The sequence below is a fragment of the Thunnus albacares genome, chromosome 22, assembly GCF_914725855.1.
Source record: "Thunnus albacares chromosome 22, fThuAlb1.1, whole genome shotgun sequence".
Taxonomy (NCBI): Eukaryota; Metazoa; Chordata; class Actinopteri; order Scombriformes; family Scombridae; genus Thunnus; species Thunnus albacares.
In genome coordinates, this window is record NC_058127.1 from 11224181 (window position 1) to 11243233 (window position 19053).

The 19053-nt window shown below is 38.1% G+C and overlaps 1 protein-coding gene across 2 annotated transcripts in view; it reads right to left on the reverse strand.

The window, feature by feature from the left end:
- Window positions 1-19053, reverse strand: part of c22h20orf27 (chromosome 22 C20orf27 homolog) — a 32196-nt gene that overhangs the window by 10488 nt on the left and 2655 nt on the right. For both annotated transcript variants that reach the window (XM_044341053.1, XM_044341052.1), the window contains exons 2-3: window positions 16767-16873; window positions 7871-8010 (exon numbers count right to left, since the gene is read on the reverse strand). In XM_044341053.1, the coding sequence (XP_044196988.1) occupies window positions 7871-8010; window positions 16767-16785 (159 nt within the window). In that variant the 5' untranslated portion in view covers window positions 16786-16873. The remainder of the gene's footprint in view (window positions 1-7870; window positions 8011-16766; window positions 16874-19053) is intronic.

A 19053-nucleotide genomic window follows, 5' to 3' on the forward strand; every position in this document is an offset into this window, starting at 1 on the left:
AACATTCACATTTATGAAGCTGGAACAGAATATTTTGGCGTCTTTTTCTTAAAAGTTATCCAAAACAATTATTCAATTATCAAAATAGTTGGCAATTAATTTTTCTGGCGATTGACTCATCAATTAATCGACTAATTGTTTCAGTTTTAAATAAGTTGCAGCCGTACAAAATCCATCAGTTTCCATGTGAATTTCAGACTGAAATTAAAGAAAGAAGAAGCTGGTTGCAAATTGTTGAATACCGATGCACCCAAACAAAACACTCTCTCTTATCTCCTGCTGCCACTGTTGCTTAAACCACAATTCACACTTTTTTTATTTCATAATTCCCATTTGCAAAAAATGTAACAGGGAAACTATGAGGAAGGCAAGACAGCTAAGGTGTGCCAGAGAGGTAGAGAGAGACGAGTGATGGAGAAGTAGCAACCTCATATTTTCCAAAGAGAAAAATTCATGAGGGAGTCACAGAGAGGAGTGAGGGAAACCTCACAGAGGAGACAGGATAAAAAGAGAGACAGTGAGAGCGAGGAGGAGACAGCGGGGACGTGCGGGGAAGGAGAGATGAGCCTAAAGCCCCTCAAGCTAGAGCTGCAAACAGCAACTTCAGCCCCAGACGACCCCTGGATAAAACAACAGAAAGAGCCGAGGCAGCAAACAGTATTAAGTGAGAAGGGAGAGAGGGAACACTGGAGGAGCACTGCAGAGAAAAACCATCGTTGTGTGACTGTAATCCCACGCACGTCCATAGACTGTGAACCGTCTCTGACAAACTGATTTAGTTTGAATTTTATGCTGCAAAGAGAAAGAGAGATCAGGTAAAATGCCTAAATGATGGAGTGATAACCAATATGAAATAGTTTGTAGGCAACTATTTGGTTTAGTCTAATACATTCATGCACTATGACTGTAATTTCTTAAGATGTACTATGTGTAACACTGAGAGTTGGACACACCCAGACACAGAAACAACTCAGCGTTCATCCAAAATATTTCACTCAGGGCTGCCTTTTGGATGTTAAATCTACAATCATCATTACAGTGTGTTTGGTCTGGGAAATAAATAACTAGCTGTGACTGGCATTCACCTAATATTGGAGAAAAATAATTTAAAGTAATGCATGACATTTGAAGTTCAACTGAAAGTGAATTACATGTTATTTTCTGCTGTGGTTTACATATCCAATCAGAACATCACATCTTATGTTCGCTTGTGTGAAAAAGATCAGAAATCGAAAGGGAGAAATTTATATTTTATAATTTTTGCATCATGATGGTGCTCTCCATTTTTGCAATAATAAATAATAATAGTAATAAATCTGTCTACATAGATGGAGAACTTGTCTCCAAACAGCTTATGAAAACACTTCATTTAAAAACGTATTTGCAGTAACGTCACTGTTCTATCAAAGGCAAACGTTCAGTCTGAGCCTGCTACACAACACCAGAACCACAAACTCTGAACAACCCACATTAGCTTTCCTGAGGAAGTCTTCTTCTTATCTAACGTGAGCACACATTTTGTTCTGCAAATTACCTTGTTGAACTAACCATCAAACAAACATTCGACAGGGAGAGGTGCGCTGCTAACGTCATCGCAACATTGACAAAAGATTATTTAAAAGACGGAAAAGATCAAAATGCAACATAAATGGAATAAAAACGTTGTCCTGCCATTCGCTGTTTTGGCTTGTGAATTATTAAAACAGCCACAGATGAAAAGAACGTTTAAGTACAGGGGTGTCCGCATACTTTTGGCCATATTGTATGTATCGGTCATTTTGCATTATCTTCTTTTACAAAAGAAAAACACAAAGCTAACAGAGTATTATTAACACTTTCTGCTGCAGCCATGTTTTAACAACAGCTTCAGGGGTTTACATTTCTCTTTAAAAGCAGAACTAATGTTTTTTTTGCCACTTGAGAGCAGAACTTCTCATTAAACTCAACATTATGGCCTCATAAAGTTGTTATGGGGAACTTGTTAGCAAATATCTGCCTATTTACATATCCTGTTCTTACACCTAAATGAGAGTTTATATTCTGGTTTCTAAGGACTTGTTTCTTCATTTTCATTGAAACTCCATCAGATCTGCAACTAATGATTCTTTTCATTTATGATTAATCTATTGTTGCTGTTTTTTCTTATTAATTACTCTATTTATTTATTAGTTTATAAATATTAGAAAAAAGTGAAAAATATCCATCAAAATTTGCCCAATTTACATGTTATGTCCCACCAAAACTCAAAGATATTCAGTTTATAGTGAAACAGGCAGCAAATCATCACATCAGAGAAGCAGGAACCAGATAATGTTTGGCATCGTTAGCATTAAATTTCTCTTGATTGACTACATAATGAACAGACTAGTCATTGTTTCAGCTCTAAAATCCATAAACTCAGTTTATCTCATTCGGTAACAAAGTTATTCTTCTTAATCAGTGTAGGCATAACTCAATTCATTCAACAATCAAATACTGTGGTATGTAAACACTCCAGTCTGGTTTCTATTAGTGCCAGAAAAGCCAATCAATGAGCTAAATTCAAAATGATGTGTATTAAAATAAAGTGACAAGGCAGGCAGTGGTAGAAAAAATGTGTCTCATTAAATCAATTTCCCTTATCTGATTTTGTGTAATTAATTACATGATCCCTGTAGGCAACCACACATCCCCGCAGTCATTAACCCTTAATCTATTTACTCACAGTAATATGATTATTGTTAGTGTGCATGTAAAAACCTACTGATGGTCTCTGGAGCAGCACCTGCTCTTATATAACAGACATCATATAAATTCATGGCTTGCGCTCTGCTTTATAAGAGAGAGTAGATGTGAAAATTAACAAAACATTGGCTTTGTAATCCTGAGTCACACAAATAATGTAGATTTAACAAAATGTGTGGTTTCTACAGCAACACTACACTAAAGCTGATTTCTGTTGCACTTGACAGATGCTCATTTCCATCCTCAGCTTCACCATCTTCAATCAAAAACAACAGCATATTGAAAACTTAACATTAAATTATGTGTTGTCCTCCCGTGACCCCGCCTGACCTACGTGCATACAAATTTTGTGAAATCCTAATACGCTTATTTAAAAGAGTGAAAACTAGTATTCATACAGCTGTTGTATACATGCAGCTTCCATCCCACGCACTCCCACCTTATCTTTGGTCTGCCTGCCAGGATCACCAGCTACCCTGGCCGTTTCCATAGCAACACAACCCCCCCCCCCCCTACCCCCACCCCCGCCCCTCAGCTCCACGATGAGCCACGGCACAGGGCTGACAGTACTTTGTGCCTACTCTCAAGCGCACTTAAAGAGCTTTGAGAAACACAAATACACTCACACGAACAGGCGACTCTGTAACTGTGAAGGTCACAGCCAAGTTTGTTGTCCGTCTTCACGAGCGCACACAGCTTTTAAGCAACGAGCACACAAATTGATATTGCCAGAGAGTTTGTTTCAAAGCTCGGGAAGGCTTAATTACTGTGAGCCTGTATAGAACTTTGTTTTGGGATTTTGGTTGGACTGAGAAACTCTGGAGGAAGAAAAGGCTGACCTGAAGCCACATGAAGGTATTTATTAGGGTATCTATACCATCAATACTCATCTTAAACCACTCTACAAAGTCATATTTACCTTTAAACTTAAAGGGAACTTCAGTAAGAAAACTTTAAACTGACCTCAGTAAGAAATAAGGAGTTGTTTTTTTGAATTTACCAACTAAAGTGAGAGGGTGAGGCTTTTTCAGAGACAGTGAGAGGAACAGAAAATGAAAAAAAAAACAACTGTTTAGGTCATTCAATAATATTGATATAAAGGATTCTAGGACACATACTACCTGCAGGCAGGAAATCTTTTCAAAAGCCTTTCAGAAAACATGAGCTACTTGAGATGCACTTCATTTTCTGTCCCAGCCACTTGAACATAAAAATAAAATTCAGGACTTGTTAGATGAAGGATGTACGTGTCTTTTCTCAAATATTTTAATCAGTCATCATCTCAAACTTTATGAGCTATTAATAATCTGTGGACACGGTTCTTATTCTAATATCCTGATTCAACATCCAGCATCATTCGGCTGCACATTAGTGGTGTTGTGTGTTTACATGGTGATGCTCTGCAGCATCCAGACAACAGTATGATTCCTTTTCTTGAGCTAATGTTGTCATGCTTCAGAGCTGAAAGTGTATTTATTAATCACCTCATCCTCTGATTTATATTCCTCTTCATCCAGCCCTTTTGCACTTTTTTGCACTGCAACTCATACATGAAGTTCTGCTTGGAGACGCCCACACAGTCTGTGCAGCCAAGACGAAGTAGGGCTGCAACTAACAATTATTTTCATTATTGATTAATCTGCCAATTATTTTCTCGATTAATTGTTTTGTTTATAAAATTTCTGAAAACAACAAAAAATACCCATTTAAGTTCTCAGGTGATGTGTTCAAATGTTTTGTTTTGTCTGACCAACAGTCCAAAACCCAAACATATTCACTTTACTAACATGTATGACAAAGAAAAGTGTCAAATCCTCACATTCGAGAAGCTGCAACCAGCAAAGTTTCTGCGTATTTGCTTAAACATGACTAAAAGGATTATTAGATTAACTATAGTTAATAATAATAGCTAATAGTTGCCAATTAATTTTCTGTTGATCGACTAATCGATGAATCGACTAAATGTTGAAGTTCTAGCATCCCTATCTGGCACAGCTGTGGTTTTTTAATAACATCTAGCAATGAACAATGTTAACATGTTGATGTTTAGCAGGTGTATTGTTTACCATGTTCACCATCTTATTTTAGCTTGTTAGCATGCTAACACTATGATGAAAAGTCAGAGCATCACCAAATTATTACAATTTATCTTGAAGGAGGCATGAATATCTGCACCACATTTTATGTCAATCCATTCAACTGTTGTCAAGACATTTCACTCCAAATTACAAACGTCAACTTCATGGTAGCACTAGAGGAAAAGTCCGGGGATCATCAAAGTCATTGGGCTTCATCTTCTGGGGACCATGTGTGTTTGTACCAAATTTCATGGCAACCCATCCGATGGTTGTTTAGATATTTCCATCTGGATAAAAGTGGTGGGCTGACCAACACTGCCATCCACAGAGCCAGATTTTACAAATCTAAAATCTCTTCAGGTACAACTGAAGTCTCAAAAGGCAAGAAAGCAAAGTGCTCCTGTGACAGTAAAACACTTAACCTTCACATCCAAGGCTCTAATTCAGTCAAGGATCTTTGCTGCATGGCATCCACTGTATTTCTCACAAGATTTTCACCGCTCATAGGTCCATTAGCAGAGTGAATGGTGTGAGAAAAAAACACGAAGAACTGCTTCTATGACAAGTAGATTTAAAGAGCTGTGGAAAAAAAACACAGCCAGCACTCAGAAATAAATGAGCTGTCTTTTAACTGTGCAGGTAGAAGGAACACGTTTCATCTGCGTATCCCTTCATTAGCGTCATGATCATCAGCAGCTTCGTTGCAAATTAAGTCTGTACAGCTGAAACAAGTTCATGGTCACTGATTTTCAAATTTAAACTCAAGTGTGAGTTTTTTCCACAGGCTCTTATATTGCAGTTTTAGTCTCATATTTGCCGTTGTTTGGCTCCTGAGTTGAGCACCTCCGGGGTTTAAGAGCTGACAGCAGAGAACAGATGAAAAGTCTGATAATTTTGTCCTGTGCCTTTATAGCCGACAGAGGAGATTAAGGGTGATGAGAAAAGACTTTAATCTTCTCCTGGATGTTTCCCAGATAAAGCCTATCAATGCTCCTAGAAACTGAGGGGACTGGCACACTGGATCAAAGAGTTACCTTCAATATTATATCCACCATTAGATAATATGGCACCCAGGGAAGTCAAGCACCTAATTATAACCAATTACAGATACAGTCTGTGGGAAGGTAGAGAAGTGTTGGCTTTTCCAAAGGAAACTGGACTAATTTTATATATGTTTCCAAAACCATTACCTTGTTTGACAGGTGTTTTAATGAACCTGTTTTAACCTTTAGTATTGTATTTGCCCTTATTCCGAAAAAAAAATATTCCTAGAAAGCTGTTTACATGGCTAATGAAAATGAATATTTCACTAATATTCTCGTTTACATGCAGAGGGTTTTCAGGGTTGCTCCGGTGTAAACGGGAATCACAAGATCTCCGCAGGCAGTGAAGTAAACCAGCAAGGTGGAAAAACATTAGTGAGCTGCTGCTTGACATTTATAAGTGATATTGATATGACTGATATTATAAATTTACAGTTACAGGCACATCCAGTACCGAGGTTGTATTTTTGGTGCGTCACCGTCACTCCGTGGCTGCATGTCAGCATAATAACCAATCCCCTCCCGTCCCCATCGTGGAGGAGGCGTGCTCTGTTTTTCCATCCCGCCTTGAACAGCTCTCCACTCTGCTCTCATTCCTCTCCTTCTTCTGTCTGCCTTCCTGCTCCAGCATATGTCATTTTGGCTGCGCAGGGGTGCGTTACACAACCAGCCCATCATGCATCTCTATTTCAGCCTTGCAAACTGTTGGCTAGTTGGTTTGTTCACAACGCACAGAGCTGACCATAAAAAGGCAAAAGGCCGTGTGTCACAAACTGTGGTAAAACCCCCATTTGAGACGCATATTCCGAATGCGCTGTATACATGTCCAAAGAATGCTCTTAAAACCTGAATAATATCGGCAAATCCCACATGTCTTATCGGAAAACGCTACATTCAGAATAATGTCTAATGCCAAATATCCAAGCAGAATATACTGTTTACATGACCTGTATCAGATTCGGAATAATATTAGTGTGCATGTAAACGTAGTCACGTTTAAAAACCTTTTTAGACTTTTAGATTGTCATGAAATTTGGTACAGATATACAGACAATGGTGTCCTAATGACTTTGGTGACACATTAACTTTTTCTGGAGCACACCCAGCAGGTCAAAGTTTTCATGTATCTTGTGAAATATCTTAACATTAGTATCAGATTTTGTACAGACATTTATGGTTCCAACATGACGATGTATCCAACTGACTTTGGCGATCCCCTGACTTTTCGTCTAGCATCAACATGAGGTTCACATTTGTGGTTTTCAGTGAAATGCTAATTGGATATTGGTGATCCATTTACTGTTCTCCAGGGCCATCATCAGCTCAAAATGTCTATTCATCCACTACTTTGGTTTTTGACCAAATACCTGCAGAACTAATGTCATTCCCATCCTTCTCATCTGTAGTTTGTGTTTACTACCAATTAGCAAGTTATAGCATGCTAACCCATTAAACTGAGATTGAAGTGTTAGCTTTTAGCTCTCAGTACCACTGTGCCTCAGTAGAGCTTAACAGCATGGCTGTAGGCAGCATGTGATGATGCCAGCTGATAACTGAGCTTGGAACAAAAAGGGCTGAGATCACTATCTTATAAAGAAATCCCTCCAAACATTTCCAGTGTTTCAGTGCAGCTCCTTGAACCTAAATAGATTAATGTAAGATCATCATCATGTGATTGCAACATCTGATGCATTTATACAAGTACAGCACACACATTTCTGGTTTATATTTGAATGACGTGCAATCACAACAATCAGATAAACCAAGTGCATGTTTACATTGTCATGCAGTCTAAGTATCATGCATGTGTCTTATTTGAGGCTGTCATTTCCCTCTTGTCCTACAACTATTGCAGCAATTCTTTGGTTCTATTGTTACAGCTGTTCAGCTCATCCAGTGTCATGACTGGAGCTGTAGAATAGGGACCCTGATCATGTTATTAGTCTTCAACACTAAAGATGAAGATAAGTTTGTACACTACATATACTACTACTACGTGTCAGGCTAATTCCAAGTTAAACAAACCTTAACCATGAAGTTGCCATCATCCTCTGGAGTCACCATGACGACAGAGTCATGTAGCTTTTCGTCGAAGTGAACATGTGATGAGGCGCTGGCAGCAGGAGGTTTCTCTGAGAAGCGCACACCTCCTGCCTTTGCACAACCTGAGAAAGAGGAAAGAGGCTGCTGAAGGTCGACCATGAACACAAACACTCACACTAGATACCCATTAAAGGGAGAAAAGACACGTTAAACAGCTACAGCCAACTCCTTCTTAGTGACATAATGGACTGTACAGCGAAGCACTTTACAAAGGCAATCACTCAAACCGGCCCCGTTAGTCTGAATGCTCAGGGAGCTGTGAACGCATCAGAAAGAAACACAGTACACAATACACAATACACATACTGTTTTCACGCACGCATACAGTGCAGCATCATAATTATCTAGTGAAATCGGTGCTTTACAAGAATAGTGTTGGTGGGACTGAAGGACAGGAAGAGGAGAGAGATAGAAGAAGAGATCAAAAGGAGAAAGCAGGAAGTGAGCATGAGCTAGTGAAGGTGAGGTAACAGTTAGAGGAGAGAAAATTAGTCAAAAACTGAAGAAGAAGGGAACATGATAAAGAAACAGCAGATGGTTTGTAGTGAACATTGGCACAGTAGAAATGTTGTAGTAACTTCCGCCTAGCAGAACCTACTAATAGTGATATGACAGTTTGTTAATCCCTGCGTGGAAATTCACCATCAGCTTGGCCTCCCCTGAGGTCAGAGGTCAAGATCACCTGGAGAGCGACAGCTTTGTATCCCACTGCTTTTAATCACTGGACCAGATATATTAAATATTAAATGATACACCATATGGCCAAAATGCTGAACATCCCATCCCAAAGCCACAGGCGTTAAAATGATGCTATAACAACCTCAACTCTCCTGGCACAGAGCATTAGTGAGGTCAGACAGGGGTGTCCACATACTTTTGGCTATACATAATGGTGGTGTGTAGGTTAGTATTTAATTTTGAGCTCATTCAAAGAAAACAAAACTGTACCTCTATGCACAAGCTCTGAAATATGATTGGACAGTATCATTTAATTTATTTAATAATATTATTTTGAATTAGCAGCAACTGACCAATCATGTTGATATTATGATGTTTCCTCACTCATCACAATTCTTAACCATTACTGACGGGAAATCCGCCCAGCTGCTCACTTTTACAATCATAACATTTGAAGATGGCCTTTTTAAATTATTCATTTAGCAAATACCGCGTGCCATTAAACCTTACTATTCTTTTTATTCGCTACGCCAGTCTGCATGAGATCTCTGTGTCATAAAAGGAGTTAAAGCGGTTCAGGCTTACAAGATAAATATATTATTTCCTTTTGGGGTTTGATGTTCTCCTATGACACTGAGACATGGATGGAAACTTGTTCTCCAAATAAACCTCCTCCTCCCAAAAATAATAATTCTCTCTGTAACGATAAACAATTTCTCTGGATTACTGCTGAAAGAGCCTTGGGTCTGATTATAGACCGATTCTTTCCCAGAACTTCAAAAGAGTGAAGGACATGTACAGCTGCTAAATGACGAAAGATAAACAAACAGTGCAAAGAATATATTGACCTTTTCTGCTATATTTAAACAATTGTTTGAACGTTTATTGAATATTCTATTAATAGGAGACTGCCCTTTGCTTTAAGAGCCACTGGGACTTGTCACTTGAATTCAAACATCATTTCCCATAGAAACTCTTAGGAAATAGCTTCAGTGCGTGTGTGTTTGTGCACACGCTTTGACATTAGCATATCTAACATTGCCCTGTCTCTGTGCATACACAAACACTGTCTTGGTTGCTAATGAACTCGCTCCAATTATTCTTGATTTATTCAAAAACTTCAAAAAGGTGCTCCAATCAGCAATATGACCACCATGCTTGAGCTTTGTTTTAAAGCCAATATTTCTGACTGCCAACTCTATCAAGTGACACCAAGATGAGACGCATGTATCTGGCACGTAGCGGAGTTCCTGAGTATCTCATCACCTGCTAAAATAAAACTGCGCTATTCGACTTTGGAACTAGTTTTTTTTGGCGCTGCTTCTGTGGCTCGTCTATATTTATATGCAGACTCCCGGGATGTCACAGCCAACACACGAGGCATTTTCACTACCACACTGAGCAGGAATCTGGACTTAAGATTACTAATTTATAGTAATAAGACAGATACTGGCTTAATGAATACTAGCTGCAAGATGGAAGCTTTTACTTTTTACTCGCTTTTAATGAATCTGAATTTTGATCACAGGGATTAAAGCAAGAAAAGATTTGTGAGCCTGAAAAGCTGTCTAGAAGGAAATGTGTGTATTTAATTAAATGTTATATGAATTTAAAACTGCTCCATGCCTGAAGCTCTGTGATCAGACAAAACAAGACATCTGAAGACATCACCATGAGCTCTACAAATATTATAACAGGCAATTTTCACTATTTTCTAAGTTGCAGCCCTCAATATTAATTTCAGTAATATTCATAATAAATAGTCATAACTATTTAATTATACAGAGAAATGCTTTGAATTCAAATTTTCAGAGGCTTTAACTCCAATTTACTTTAACCAGGTGTCCTTTGCCAACCAATTTCAGTGGTTTATGTCTTTTTTCTATAAAATTAAAATATGCTTGTCCTTCTGTTCATATTTAGTGATGCTCCCATTCATATCTGGACCAGAAATACTCCTTTAAATCCAAGACAAGAATTGTCAAAAGAGGAGAAATATGACTTTCTCTGCCAAGTCATGACAAGCACACATTTGGTGAAGCTGGTGCCATCTGTATTAATTATTAAGAAAACAGAGCAGAGTCTGGTAATAATTTACGATAATGTATACAATAAATACATGCGGTTAATATTGAAGAGACAATTCTATAGTGCATCATTGCAACACATTTAATTGAATTCATATGCTGACTTGCATTATTTCATTACATGAAACCCAGGCCATTACTGCCCCACTTGGGTCCGGTTCCATTAAACTTTCATACTGACTTATATTAGAGATTAGAAATCCTTGCTATCAGCAATCTGGGTCACAATAATGAGTTCAGGAGTTACATCATGTTCCATATGTGCAGGATCAGTGTGTTGAAATGGAAAGTAGACATGAAGGATGGGGGTGTTTTACTGAAACGCTGTTTAAGGTCTAAAGCTCTAAGATAGTGAGGAATAGCTTGGCTATATTAACTATATCCCATACTGGGAGCTCTGATTCAAAATATGTAAATTAACTGAAAACAGAATTTATTAACATTATTCCTGTGATTTTCAATGGGACAATCTCTGAGTCAGGGTAGGTCAGTAGCAGAAAATGAGTTTTCTTCTCTGGCTATGTGCATTCATGTAAATTAAACATTAAAATATATTAGACTATTAATCATGAGTCTTTCCCGGATCATAATATCCACCATTTAAAGGAAAAAAAAGATACCTGCCATAAAAAAAAGTACATAAATTCCATTTATTTGACAACAAACACTTTTTTGGGGGTTTGTTATTCCCCCCAAATTCAAACATGATGGAAAAAAACCTAAAAATGTGGTTTTAACAGTGTTGGCATAAGTTTGATTTGCTGCCCTTTTCCAATACTGTAAATTGCATCTTTGGGTTATTAACTGTTGGCTGGACAAATAAAGCAATTTAAAAGATCAGGTCACTCAGCCACTCTGGATATTTGTTATAAACATTTTCACTATTTTCTGACATCTTGTAAATAATTGATTGACCAATCAAAGAAATAGTCAACACTAATGATAAAAATAACCATTTGTTACAGCTTTAAAATGTAGAAATACTACATGACATGATCATTTCAGCAGCAATTATATAGTTACATGGTTACTATTCTGATTTTGCATGCTGAAAAGTCTTTACTGCATGTGTGAAACGCTGCTTTAATTACAAAAGTTACACTACTGGTCTCATTTCTACACTTCAAAAACATCAGATCAAAAAGCACAAAACTGCATAATTCTGAACGACCCTTTTATTAGGAACACTTGGTGCTTTTCAGGCAGACTTATGCTTGGAGGATCCCACGGTTGTGTCTGTTTTTGTAATCTTTATGTGTGTTTGAGTGACTCTCTGACTCTGCTTGTTTGTTGTAGATTACAGGGAAGCCATTCAAAAGTCAGTGACAGCGATATCTTGTGTCATCCCTGAGTCTTGAATGTCTGGTTCACTGATCAGATCCAACAACTCGAGTACTACAACGCCGCCACTATGTGCGGCACACAGAGCCCACTTCTCCGGTTTGGCTTTGAAGACAGTAGCGAGACAGTGGCTGCACCAAAAATTAAAACACTTAATAAAAAAAAAACGTCTCTGAGCATGCCTTTGACATCACATTTAAAAGAAAATATTCAGTAAGAACAGACAGGGGTGTATACTCTCCTCATGACTTAAGACTTAAGCTTCAATTCATCATCCCATCGGACCTGTTATTTTAAATCACTGCTATAAGAAGCTTTTTGCATGATGCCTAGAAGTTCCTACAATAGGTCTCCATGACTGTAATTACATTCACTTGGCACACTAAGCTTAATAATGGCTGGCTTTCATACTTTACAGTGAATGGCAGTCTATCATCTGGAGTTAAAAGGGTGCATTATACCCTCTGGAGTTTGGAATATATAAAGAGAAGGGTTTTTTTTTTAATTTGTAATGAATCTTCCAGCCAGTAACTCAATTTTCTCTCGAAAAATCAGAGATATTCCATTCAAGAAATCTGACAAATATTAAGGCAAACCCGTCTGCGGCATGAATGTAAAACTGTTTCCGTTGAAAGAAAAATGTGTGTCTCAGATGCTGACAGATGGCTGAGAGACGTGTGTTTGTATGGCGAGCCTCGCAGTCAAACATGCTTCGAAACATACTCAAGAACCACACACAGTCGACCTTCTGCACATCAGCCATGATGTTGATGGGTGTAAGCTGGTTTGCGTACTAATGTTAATTCTCCCTCAGGATATTTTCACACAATGAAACATATGTCTCTTTTCTGAAATAAATTCAAATGTAGTATGTCTGTACAGCACTGTGCTGTTCTTTCACTGCACATAAGTACATTTACATAATTTTAACCTAGTCTTAACATGACTTTACTTACTATTACAACTACCAATAATTCATTTTTCTTTTGTTAATTTTCAAATTTATTCTGATTATTTTTCCCCTTTATCTCAATGTTCCTCAAAACAGAAACACAGCAGTCTCATGAATAATGTGACACCAAAGGTTTATATGTCACGGCCATCAGTTTGAATTATTTCAGCTTCTAAGAAATGATGTATTTTCCATCAGTTTGGCTTCACAGATGGCTCCAACTACTATGATATCCGTGAGCTTCAGCCACCATTGCCATGGAGAGAGTATCAGAGCTGTGGTGAATTCATATTTCACACTTTGTTGGTGTAGTTGGGAAAAAAAACATGGCACTGTAGTTGCCAGATTTAACAAAAATTAACCCGGAATCCCACAGTGATTCATTTACAGACTGTGTTATCAGTGTTTTAAAAATTGTAATCTTTATCTTCTCTACTCAAGTTTGTGTACCTTTGACTTTTTATCAAAGAACCTGATACTTTATATTCTAACACAGCTGCTCATCATTTGTATTGATGACCAAACTACGAGTTTTTCGTCCATCCAAGCCTTGGAAGTGTCCCAATTATTACAATGTCTGTAGTAAATGAATGAAAGTTTTACTTGCAAGAACCTTATTATTCAAAAATAATTCCTCCCACAATAAATTCCAGGTATGCAGGTGGCAGCAGTGTTCAAGTTTGTCATTCATCATCAGGTTGTGCAGCAGTGAGTACTACAGCTTTGTTTGTCCTGTCCTGCCCTGCCCTGCTGGGACAGCCTAATTATTAACCTGATTTAAGAAAAGAGCAGTAAATATGATTACAAGATACACTCACCGGCCACTTTATTCTGAAAGCCTGTGCAATCTGATGCAATCTAATACAACAGCTCTGCCATAAATTCTACTTTTATGAAGCTTATATCATTTCAGTTTTTATTGACGCTGTCAGAGAGATGATAATTCTACTTTGCTTATTATTGAGGTCACAGTGGGTGGTGACGGTGAATTAACTTTAAAAAAGTGCTCCTAATATTTTACCCCCCTCATGTATGTTAATGGAGTGGACAAAATATTAGAAACACCATTCAATATAATGCCCTCCAGTACACAACCACCCACAATGACCTAAATAATAAACATAAAGTAGAATTATCACCTTATAAGCTTCATAAATGTAGAATTTATGAGCTGTTGTATTGGGTTGCATTAGATTGCAGAGGTGTACCTAATAAAGTGACCGGTGAGTGTATAAAACACAACATAAATGAGATCATTCGTAACTTTACAGTGTTAATGCACTATTACAAAATGTCTGCCTGATAAACCATTTGGCACGTGAAAATGCTACCAAATCCTGTCAGCAAGTCATGTAACTGCGCAGTGTTTATATATCACGAAGCAATATTCTCACTCATCTCTGCTGTCACCATTACGCTTATTAATTTCCGACGCAGCTGTCTGCTGCTTTGTTTGATGTCACTGGCACGTTTCCGTGTATAATTTGGCATCACTTACATATCTTTTAGTCTTTACTTATTCAGCTCTGACTTTTATGTTTTTACTTTCTATTTAACTTTGATGTATTTGCACATACACAAACACCATCAAAGCAGTAGAAGAGCTTTGAGCCAAGCTTCTGTGTCAGGCTCATTATCACAATACTGAGATCTGTGGCCTTTTAGGAGGGTCAGATAATCCCAGACAAAGCAAGAGCAGGGACACTCACCCACACTTACTCTCTCAGTAGTGGCAGACCCATAGCCACACAGATGCATGTGCACATACAAATTAACATGCGCATGCATGCCCTACTGAACTAGCTTATTTCAGATTAATCTCCATCTACTTCTGTCTCTCCACTAATCTGTCTGTCAGTATATCTGCTTCTACTCGGCTGAACATTACAGTTTTCTGTCAGTCTATCAGCATTCCTCTTTCTGAACTTGTTTTGTTTTATTTTGGTGTCAGTACACTCCAAATAAAACCAAAATCAACATATTTAGGACCAAAATCAAGCACCACATTTGGTTTCAATCAAACATTGGCAGACTGGATCACTTTTCAGAAAGTAATAAATGTTCACACACCAAAAGTAATGATAAGCATTTTCAAAAAGACATGAAAATGTGTGTTCAAATTTCTCCACATTAATGAGGGAGCAGTCTGACAAATTTGTTGTTCTTTTTGCCTATTATAATGTCCTAAGCCCCAAGAACAAAGCCTTAAAAGCTCAACAAAAACATATACATAAAAATTACTTTTATTCTCCCCAAGGTGGTAAAAATATCTGCCTCTGCCTCAGCAAAATAAAACAAACACATTTCCTGTGACATTTCAGTCCATCCCAGACGCATGAAAAATGCATTTTGTAAAATGGCATCAACGGGAAGTCAATAGAGAAGATCCCTTTGCACCGCCCTTCATTCAGTGACCTTATCAAAGAGAACAAAGACCTACAGAGTGGTCCTTGAAGACAACAAGTACCCATATTCCACTGGAGGAAAGAAGAGGTGTATTCATGATAGTAATAAAAACGTGATGAGTCATTTATGGCTCTTTACCGGGTCTCCTGTTCCAATATTTCATCTTATTCAACCCTTAATAAATGTGCTTTCCTCAACAAAAAAAGCTGGCGTAAAGCTGCTGACACTGACTCACAAGTATAAGAACACCTGTTTCCCAGTGCAAGAAACCCAACTGAAGGAAAAAAAAAAAAAATCGATAGTGAATTTAAATTAAATTGATCATCCTTCCTGGAATCCCTCCAGGATGTCTTGCTGGTGAAAAGGTTAATTTGGGGTTCTCAACCACAGTAAATTATATCGAATAATCTGTCATCCTGGCTTTTTTTTTGTCTTTTATTTAGGTTTTATTGCAAGAGCCAATCCCTTTTAGGAAACTTTAAATGCAGGACAATGAATAACTCAACTACAGCAGATTACAGCAGTGTTTTTCAATCCTGGTCCTGGGGCACCCCTGCCCTGCATGTTTTAGATGTTTCCCTCTTCCAACACACCTGATTCAAAGATCAACTGGTCATCAAGCTCTGCAGAAGCCTGATAACGACCCATAAATTTGAATCAGGTGTTGTTGAAGCAGGGAAACATCTAAAACATGCAGGGCAGGGGTGCCCCAGGACCAGGATTGAAAAATGCTGGATTATAGGCTAGAGCTTCAAACATTATGATCACTTCCTGGCTGGGTAAAAGGGCTTATATGTATTGGAAATAATCCATCTGGTGCACTACAATGTAGCTTTGAACTACTTTGTGATTTCCTTCACTGTATGTAAACTTTATTCTTAATTAATTATGATTAAATGAAGAAGACACTAAATAAAGCCAATGGGAGATCTGGATTTAGCAACACTTGATTGATTTCATTACTGGGACCAAACTGGGCTGTTCATGACTTTCTCAGTACCTCACACACTTCTCCGAAAATACATTTATGCAACTAATTTTCCAGGCTGTTTCCACACGTTAAATTTATTCACTAGTACTTCAAAAGCAAACAAACAACACTTGATCCTGAGACACATACAATTTGATCCTGGGTTAGTCTGGATCTCCTGCATCTTGTATATGAACTACTGCTTGTCTTGTCTGTCTCAAAGTGGTGTCTACAGTTTAAAATGGTTTCTGCCGCTTCCCAAAGCTGTCACATCACCACTGGACTACTGAAAGACTAAGAGGAGTACCTTTAAATATGAAAGGTTAGTAAACATTACTGTAATTACAACAGGTAGTGAATACTGATACTGATAAAATAACTCACTCTTCTTAGCAGCAGCCATGTCACAGGAATCGGTCCAGTACCAGACACACTTGGACACACACGCTGTCACAGCCTTGTCATCTCAGCAGTCTGACCTTAGAACAACCCTGGAAAAACAAGTCAGGATACAGGAGACCATGAGAGAAGCATTTTGCAATAGACAGACAGCGAGATAGACAGAAAATAATAAGCAATGATTAAATCAGACAGACAGAGGATCACTAGAAGATAAGGAGGAAAAGCAAAGGTTGTATCTGAGGAAAAAATAAAATAGGGAAATAACAGCTCGCCATGGTAAGCTTCCTGGGGTGTTTTTCTTTCTAAATCCATGACTGCAGGTTAGCCTGTATTACAGCTGAGAGCACAGCTGTGCTGTACCAGTCAAGCCAGGAGTACCAGAGACTCCCGACAGAGACTTAAATTAAAGGAAAACAACAAAACAGTCTAAGAGGATTAGCGACGGACTGAAGCTGATGTTCGTGAGTTTCGCACAGATGGAGAACGTTCATCACATCTCTGGGACGTGCTTAATATAAATATGGAAACATAGAAACCAAACAGCATATTTGTACACAGTACAGTGTATAATGACAGCAGATAAGTGCAATGGATAGCAATAATACTCAAGAACTCAAGCCTTATCTTCAGGAATTACTGTTATTATACACAGAACCATGTGATCAGTCTGACAAGTTTCTCCAAAGCTTTACACAATAATAAAAACCAGCTGAAAACTTAACATGACCACAAAGAACTTGTTAAATTAAAACTGCAAACCCCCTCATAATAGGTACAACTAATGCTATTATTAGTACTAAAGCATGCCAACTGGTGCTTTAAGAAAATCTGCTTCAGTAGGGCAGCTTGGATAACATTATTCTACCTATACCAGCCATTCAAGTTTGCATTCTGGTTACCAAGTAAAAAAAAAAAAAAAAACAGCGTGCAGTCGAGCTGCTAGAACAATACTGCTTTTGTGTTTTCACTGCTGCTATGTGTATCTGTTTTGTTAGAACTACTACAGAGAATGTACACTACATCCTTTTCTCATCATGGTCAAGACACTGCCTTTGTATTCAAGAGAGCACTCAGAGGATTTTTTTTTCTTCTTCTTTCACATCAATACAGTTTTCTCAACAAGTAAACAGCTAGTGGGCAGATTTTTGCACTGGCTTCACTACACAGCCATGCTGGCTGCTGCCTGGTAGTGTGAACATACAATCATCTGCACTGTTGGGACTTTTGAGAGCTGTTTGAAACACAAAACCAAACTAACAAGCTAGAACAAGACTGAGGAAAGACTCTTTCGGTCATGATGTCATGCCAATACCTGATCACAGCACCGACTGTTTTACTGTAGATGTTGACATGTTAGATACAAAGCTTTTAATGAAGAATCTTATTCCAATCTAGACATTAATAGATCAAAAATCAGATGCTGCTGGTCTGAAAACAGCCTTGGAAATTCTTCTTTTGAAAAATGCCATCTGTGCCGAGTCCGGCCTCGTTCTCAGAATTCCTTTTAGTGTGTGGGATTTCCTTTTAATTGTTCACTTTTGCACATTTTCTGACAGGAACCACTCACATCTGTGGCCCCTGAGAATCACTTGTGGTTTTGCACTTCCTTCTTTTAGTCTAACCGAGGCTGGCAATGAAGCGAAGATCGGCGATTCTCAGCCATCACATTTCTATATGCGGCGAGGGAGGTACGGCTGTCACATCATGGAGTAGAAAGCTTACCATGTCACATCCACTGAGAATAGTGTGGAATCAGAGGATGATCCACTTTTAACGGTGTGGCATATTAGCGCTGCTTTGAGTGCCTAAATGGATCGCTATGATTAGAAAACTACTGATGGGATACAAATGTTCACACCTCCAGCAGTGAGAGTTGCTGAGCGACACGTTAAGTATGTCTTATTGGATTGGAAGCAAAACAGGTTTGTAAACAACTTCATAAGCAGTTTTCCACATGAATGATTGCTGTGACATCTAATACATTAATTAAGTAGATTCTTCTTTCCACTGTATGCAGCTTCTTAAAGGATAATTCTGATTTATCCAACAAGCAGTTAGTCGAACATACAGGTTATAAAGAATCCTCCAGGTTAAGTTGTAAGTAAAAACAATTAAGAACTGTAAAATTATGATAAAAACTGTCTGTCCTGTAAAATTAGGGATTATTAACAATATCTCAAGTGCGTTCATGTTCAATTTTGCGTCCAAACTAAAGCAGTTTAGATAATCTGGCTAAATTGTTGTTGGCTTGTTTACAACCACTCTGATC